The 7,251-nt window shown below is 58.1% G+C and overlaps 1 protein-coding gene across 1 annotated transcript; it reads right to left on the bottom strand.

The window, feature by feature from the left end:
* EFNB3 (ephrin B3) lies at positions 1-6,281 on the bottom strand. Its single transcript, XM_055257764.2, has 5 exons — positions 5,657-6,281; positions 3,130-3,422; positions 2,851-2,943; positions 2,638-2,742; positions 1-2,210 (listed from the first exon to the last, which is right to left on the bottom strand). The coding sequence occupies exons 1-5, from the start codon at positions 5,776-5,778 to the stop codon at positions 1,801-1,803; spliced, it is 1,023 nt and encodes a 340-aa protein (XP_055113739.1). The 5' UTR covers positions 5,779-6,281; the 3' UTR covers positions 1-1,800.
* Between the last annotated feature and the right edge of the window lie 970 nt (positions 6,282-7,251).

Genomic DNA, 7,251 nt, shown 5'->3' on the forward strand with positions numbered 1-7,251 from the left:
TTCTTGTTAACTTTTGAAGTTTTTTATTTTTTATTTTTTATTTGGTTTTTGTTGTTCAAATTTCCCTTTTACAGTAAAACTATTGAGGTGACGGCATACCCCGCCACCATGGCAATATCAACTTCCTGTTCCACAGAAGGAGCGATTAGAAAAATCAGGAAGGAGCTGGGAACTACAGCACCAGAGAGGTGACTTGACCTCTGGTGGACAAAGCAACCGTCTTGGCTGGTGATTGAGGTGGCCAACCTGGTGCCCAACAGCAGCTTTGATCTAATAAAACTGAGCTGGGAGGAAATTGAGGCAACACCCAATTGCACACTAGAGGGCAGGAAGAGGTATCAGCTGGTCACTATGGAAACAGTGGCCTTTGCTAAGTACCACTGTCAGCTAGACCAGCCAGTAGGCCACCATTTTGGTCACTAAGAAGGGAACTGTGTTGAGTCTGAAAGGAGTCAGAAATGGAGGATGGAATGAACAAGACAGCCATCTGGGTTACTCTGGAGAACACATGGGTTCTTGGGGTAGTCCTGTTGATTAACAGAGATTATACTGGGATATGGAAAGGAAAGAACAAGACAAATTGGGCCTGCCACAGAACATGGCAGTCATCTTAGCTGTCCTAAAATCAGCACAGAGCACAAGGGAAGGGAGATCTTGGGAAGTGCCACTGAAGACTGGGAAAAGTCCTTCTCGGTCCACCTCTATCCTCTTACAGTCAGTAAGTTCCAGCTTCCTCCTGAAAGGAAGTTCTTCCTGCCCTTCTTCTCCACAGAGTAAGAACCATCCACCTCCCACCCCCTGATTCCCCCGGACTAAGCCACTTGGAGTTCCAGCCAGACCACTTCGTGTTTCAGAAGTGCTACTTCCTGTCCTGGATGAAGGCACTTCCAGTTCCTGCTGCACTGCTTCTGCTACTTCCCAGGCCATTTCTGTCCGGGCCTGGTCACCTCTTGTCTGGAGCAAGTCACTTCCGGTCCCAAGTGGCCCATTCAGCATCAGACCAAGTCCATACATGTCCCGACCGGTTCATATCTTGCTATTGGCCACTGGACAAAACAGGACACTTCTTCTCATGGTAGCTGTCATGACCCAACCACCCCAAATGGCTGGAGTAAGTATGTACAGGCCTGGGCCAGGGCAGAGAAGGGAGCCCTGCTGCCCATGGCCTGAGCTAGGGTGGAGTGTCAGAGCCTTCCCCATAAGGCCCCCATTTTTGGCAGACTGAAGGGAGTGGTTGGTATGAGAGGTCAGAAGGGGGGCTGAAAGCTAAGGGGAGAAATGCTTTGATGCCCCCACCCAGGAGATGGGAGAGCCACAGGATAAGAAGCCAAGAGGGTGAAAGGAGATGTGGGGAGGAGGATACTAGGGAAGAAGAACAGAACTAGAGATGGAAGAGAGGGAAAGAATAAGAGATAGAGAGAAGAGAAAAACAGTGAGAGGCAGAAAGAAGGCGGTGCCAACCAAAAGGTGGGCTGTTCCCGCCCCTAGTTCTGGATGGGTGAGGGGGACAAGGATGCCTGGGTCATGGTCAGAGAGGAGGCTGAGCCTGTGCCCCTCCCCAAGGAAATAGGATCCAGGGACACTGAGACAGAGCGGGGCACCCATGGCCAAATGGGAGGGCAGGAAGTGGAGCAGTGGGAATCCTAAAAGTGGAGACGAGGACAGCAGCCGGGAGGAGTGAAGGGGCTGGGGGGGCACAGGGAGCCGAGGAGATGTTAGAGGTATCCCTCAAACCAGGAATTAAACTGGAGGAGCACCCCAAGAAGGGCTGGATTCAGGATAGCCACGTGAGAGGAGCCCTCATACCTTGTAGTAGATGTTTGGAGGACTCTGGGGGGGCCCATCCTGCACGATATACACAGGATGCCCATAGTCACCACTCACCTTCTCATAGTGGGGGCAGAAGGGGGGATCTGCAGCCCCGCCGCCCCGCAGAGCTATCCCTAGCTCCCCAGGCTCAGCCTCCCGAGGTCCCATCCCACCTCCACCCCCCAGGCCCAGAGACCCTCCCCTCCCGAAGGAGCCAGGACCAGGGTGGCGACTCTCCGAAGGCTTGGCCCGCCGTCTCCGCCAACACATGGCACCCCCAGCCCCTGCCACGCCCAGCAAGAGCAGCGCCAGCCCCCCTGCTGCCCCAGCCACTGCAGGCATGCTGGGAGGGGGCAGGGGGCCTTCAGCACCCCGGGAGGTTGCATTGCTGGTGGGGTCACCTGGCAGGGAAGGGGTGAAGGAGGAAAGAGGGGGAGGGACTGAAGGAGCCACCTGGGCATCTCGACACCCAACCCTGGGGGTCCCCATGGGCTTCCCTTGTAGGGCCCAGGCCCCTTGGGGACCCCACCTCCCCTCCCCCGCCAAACTCTGCTCAGAATCCAGGTGTCCAGCCCTTCAGCTTCCTGCCACGGAGTCCTCCCCACTTCTCTGACAGCACTGATTGAAGCACTGACTTGGCTAATTAGTTCTAATTGAGTCTTTTCCTCATTTGGCTTCCATTCCCCTCCCACCCTCCCATCCTCTCCTCTCCTCTTTCCTGTGTCACCGCCCCCAAAACTGAAGAGGGAGGGAGGGTGATGGCAGGGCAGCTGGGGTCTGAGAGCAGAGGAAGCTGGGGAGGGCAGGGGCCTAGCCCCTGGTTCCTACCTGGCAGGTTCTCCTTCCCAGGCTCCAGGCTGTGGGCTGCCCCTCGGTCTCTTTCCATGGGCATTTCAGACACAGGTTTTCGGGGGGCAGCCCCTCCTCGGGGACCTGGAGATGACGAAGACCAAGAGAGGGGCTGAGACAACTGCCCCTGACCATGATCATACTGCCCCAACGTCCCTTTGCGCCCAGGAGGTGTCCCCCAGCCCCACTCACTTTGTCCCACTCGGAGAAGCACCTTCATGCCTCTGGTTAGGCACACACCTCCCTGCAGGCTCTCCAGGCCCTCCCGGGTCCCATCCGATGTGGCTGGGAGAGAAAAGCCAGAGGAAGAGGTTGGCACTCCAGAATCTGGCCCCGATTCTGGCCCCACGCCCTGGTGTGAACACTGCCTGAGGGCACTGGGATCTCCCTCTTGGCTGCAGGGGTCCCCCTCCCTCTCTGCTTAGTATCAGGAGCAGCCCCCACTCAATCGTGCCCTCTGCCCAGAAGTACCAATGATGTAGTAATCGTGGTGCGAGCGGAACTCGTGGCCCCAGAGATTAGGGCTATACTCCTGGAACTTGATGGTGAAGCGGAGATCCAGGTCTGGGCGATCACAAGTAAGAAGGAGGTTTGGGGCAGGGGGTGCCTCACAGCGCCGGCCCTGGGCACCCCCTACCAGGTACAGCTTGTAGAACTCATAATTAGGAGAGGAGTGAGGGCCAGGAGGCCGGGCCCGGGGGCAGAGCAGGTCTAGCCGGTCCCCGATCTGAGGGTACAGCACATAACCACCCTCTGCCTGGAACCTATGGGGAGGAGGGTAAGGTGGACAAGGAAGAGATGTCAGAGGCCTGGCCCCCAGAGCTTTCCTTCCCTCACCCCACAACCTTCCAGGACAGCAATTCTCTGCTCACGCCTGCCCGCCTTTGTCTGAGTGGAAAGTCTGTTCTTACAGAGCAGGCACCAAGGACTCTGTGTGTTCACACTGGAAGCAGCAGGAAGCCAGGCTCAGAGGTCTCCTGCCCCTTGGTGTGCCCAAATGCACTCTTCAGCCCGCCCTCACCACATGCACACTGCCATCTCCCGCTCCATCACCAGCCCCGTTGCCATGGCAACAGGATGCCAGTTACCAAGGAGCTGGCCTCTCTGGAACCACACAGCCCACCCCTCCCAGGTGATTTCACTATTCCATGGCAGCCAACCATGGGGGCAGAGCCTCCCCTCCTTCAGGCCACCACTGAATTTCAGGGATTTCAGGGCAAAGGGGAAGTTCAGGGAGGGGCTGTGTGGAGGGTGGTCCAGACCAGTGTCCTAAGTTAGCCAGCTAGTAGGACAGAAGGCAAATGCCTGGTTTGGCCATGACCATCAATGGGGCTGATGGGAACCAGGGTCTAGGGACCTGCCGCCTGAGTCATTCTCCCACTCGGAATCCCACACTGGGTCTTAGACTTCCGGGGCAAGTGCTCTATTGCTTTGGAAAGGAAAGGAGTTGACTTTTCTAACCACAACCAACACACTTCACCATCTCCTTGGCCAGTGCACCCAGGCATCCACTGTCCCAGCACAGCCACAACTTGCCAATCCCTGCAGCCCCTTCCTGGACATCAACAGCTGCTGAGACAGGTCTCAGGACTGGGTCCCAGGGGACTGCTACTTGATATCTTGCCAGACTCCCAAATGTCCCACTCCCACCCCACATCCGAAAGAGCCCCCAGGACACCCTAACTCCCTTTTCTCTACCCTGTGAAAACAAGCTTATGTTCTCAAGCTACACACCTGATACTCACATTGCAGCTAGGAGTTGGCGGGTGGGTGACTGAGTACAGAAAAGACATTGAGATTATACCCAAAGAGATCCAGGGAAAAGAGAGGGAGGGATGGCAGGGCAGAAAAGTGTGAGGGAGGCTGGGAAATAAAGAGAGGAACAATAATCCTAGCTCTCCTTTAATGAGCACGTAATGCATTCAAACGCCTTAACGCTAATCCTCATAATAGCTGTAAGGATTGAGGATACAAACTCAGAAAGGTTAAGTGACATGCCCAAGGCCACACAGCTGAAAGTGGCAGAGCTAGGATTAAGACCAAGGATTTGATGAGCTCCAAAGCCCACCCCCTTCCCATGGCCTCACACAGTCTCCCCAGGGAAGTAGGAATTTTTCAAAACACAGAACTCTTTTACCAGCGGGAAGTGGGATCCTCATGTAGGCAGGGGACCCAGATGACCTCCCGAAGGTTCTGTCCTACCCAGCGTGGCTTGAAGTTTCATCTGACCCCTGGCTTCTTTTCAGAGCAAAGCAGGCATGCCATGGAACAGAGGGTCTGATGGAAGAGTTTGCAGCAAAGATTGGGGGAGGGGGCAATGGAGTCCTCAGGACTCCAGATGCAAAAGGGAAGGAAGGAGGGTTCAGGGGGCTCCAAGCTTCTTCCAGCAAGATGCCCGAAAGCCAGGAAGGCAGGAATATGTTCTGGCTGGGAAATCGTTCAGCCAACAGTTCACTGACCCTCTGGCTGTGGGGAAGAGTTGAGAGATAGACTGTGAAGAGAGTCAAGGAGCCTTGGGGAAGTTGTCCCCAGAGCCCCCAAACGGAACCCCCTTGCCTCCCATCTCGACTGCCCAGTCCCTCTGGGGGAGGGAGGCACCCTGCCCTGCCTTCCCCTCAGCGACTCGCAGCACCTAATCTGCAGCTCTCTCCTGAGAGCTGACAGTAACCAGGCTCCCTCCAAGCCCAGCCCCCGACGCAGGCCTCCCACAGATCCAAATACCCACCTCACTGCCCTCCCGGCTACCCATGAACTTTCTTCTCCTTGCCCCTTTGGGGTCTCCAAACTCCTGACATCCATAGCACCACCCGCATCCAGCTCTGCGTGGGACCCGGAGTCTGGCTCCCAAGATCACCTGTCTAGTAACCCATCACACATCAGAGCACCAGGACCTTCCCTCCTGCCTCCTCCCTGCCCACAGAAGCCCGCCTCCAAGCCCCCAAAGCTTCCCTATCCACTGCCCTAGGGTCTGGGATCTCCCCAGCCGCAGGCCGCTCACCTCTTATTCGCCGAGTTCCAGTAGACAGGCTCCAGGCTGAGCCCAGACACCAGCCCCAAAACCCCCAGCAGCAGCAGGGCCCCGACTCGCACGCCCCCCGGCCCAGAATGGGGGGGCCCCATGACCCCGCCAAGGCCTGGGGGGCGGGGCACCAACTCCCCCAAAGTCGCTCACCCCCCGGGTTGGCTGCCTTGGCTGCCTGGCTCTTCAGCCCGGACCACCCCGGTAGCTGATGCCCCCAGCGCCCACGCGGACCTGCTTCCTGCTGTGCCCGCGCCCCCGCGGCAGAGCGCTCAGCCCCACCAGAGCCCTTCCAGGGGCCGTCTGCAGGCGCCCTACGCGCCCCCGGCCCACGCGCCAGCACCCCGGGATCTGTGAGCTCGCCTAAGTGGGGGACTGGGGGAGCCGGGGGCCGGGCGGGGGCGGCATGGGGCGCCGGACCAGGGAGCGAGGAAGGGGGCGCCAAGCCGGAGCCCCAGCCTCGCCGGGATTGAGGGCAGCGGGCTAAGGGAGGAAGCCAGTCCCGAGCCCAGGAGGGGGGAGTTAAAGGAGAGGCGGGGAGGGGCAGAGGATGGTGGAGGGAAAAACCGGAGCTGGAGCTCGAGGCGGAGCGGGCGGCAGCATCCCGCGGCCCACGCCCCCCACACCTCCGTCACCTCGCGCACCTCCCGCCCGCCGCCCCGCCTCAGCCCCCGGCGCGGGCTGTCACGCCCCCTTTGTCTCTCCGAGCCGCTAGCTCCGGCTGAGTTCTGCCCGGCTCCCCTCCTGCCCTCCGATCGCCCAAGCTGCTGGAATCTTCCTCTCTCGAATCCAGAAACGCTCTCGCCCTCTCCACCCCGAGGAACCCACCCCTTTCGCTCCCGCAGCCTCCTCCTCCATCCCAAAACAACACCGCTGCTCCCGGCAGGTTTGGAGAGAATAATAATAAGCTTGAAGGCTTGGCACTTTACAAAGTGCGGCGGAGCTGATCGTCACGACTACCTGTGTGAAGTGGGAGGGGCAGAGCTAACGATCCCATTGCAGAGATGAGGAAACTGAGGCTCAGGGAGGACCCGTGACTTGCCCAAGGTCACACGGGAAGTCTGGGATAAAGCTAGAAACCAAACCCAGCCTGCGCAACTCCCACTCTTGGGGTCTCTTTTGTCACCGCTCCATGGACCATGTGCTGTTGTTACCTGGGGGTTAGTGAAAAACAAGAGTTTAGGGGATACACTTGGGTCTTTCCTAGATGGCTAGGGGGAGAAGCAGGGCTGGGAGAAGGGGCGTACCTACAACCCCAAACCGGTGCTGCGCAGGAAGGGCTGTTTCCAATTATCCTGGGGGAAGGGAGGAGTTGCCTTTTCGGGTGTAAGAGCCCTGGCTTTCAGCACCTCTGGGCAGGGGTGACATTCCTCTCCCTCTCAAGCCTCCACAGGCCTTTCGTCCCTTCCCTTTGATTGTGAGGTCCAAAATCACATCCCCTGCTGGCAGTATTTCTTCAAAGTCCCCCAATTCTCAGTGTTTGGGAAGGTGTTGGGGGGAGGAGGGAGGAGGAGTCACTGCTTCAAATGACACACTCGTCCCCCCACCCCCAAAGACAGAGCAGACAAATGGAG

This window comes from Symphalangus syndactylus, chromosome 20, assembly GCF_028878055.3.
Source record: "Symphalangus syndactylus isolate Jambi chromosome 20, NHGRI_mSymSyn1-v2.1_pri, whole genome shotgun sequence".
Lineage (NCBI taxonomy): Eukaryota > Metazoa > Chordata > Mammalia > Primates > Hylobatidae > Symphalangus > Symphalangus syndactylus.

Bases quoted from the DNA above. Each gene is read 5' to 3' on its own strand.
- EFNB3 (XM_055257764.2), bottom strand. From the start codon at position 5,778: ATGGGGCCCCCCCATTCTGGGCCGGGGGGCGTGCGAGTCGGGGCCCTG. The intron at 3,423-5,656 runs GTGAGCGGCCTG...TCCTCCCCATAG, and splicing joins TGGAACTCGGCGAATAAGAG to GTTCCAGGCAGAGGGTGGTT. The intron at 2,743-2,850 runs GTGAGTGGGGCT...CGTCATCTCCAG, and splicing joins GCTTCTCCGAGTGGGACAAA to GTCCCCGAGGAGGGGCTGCC.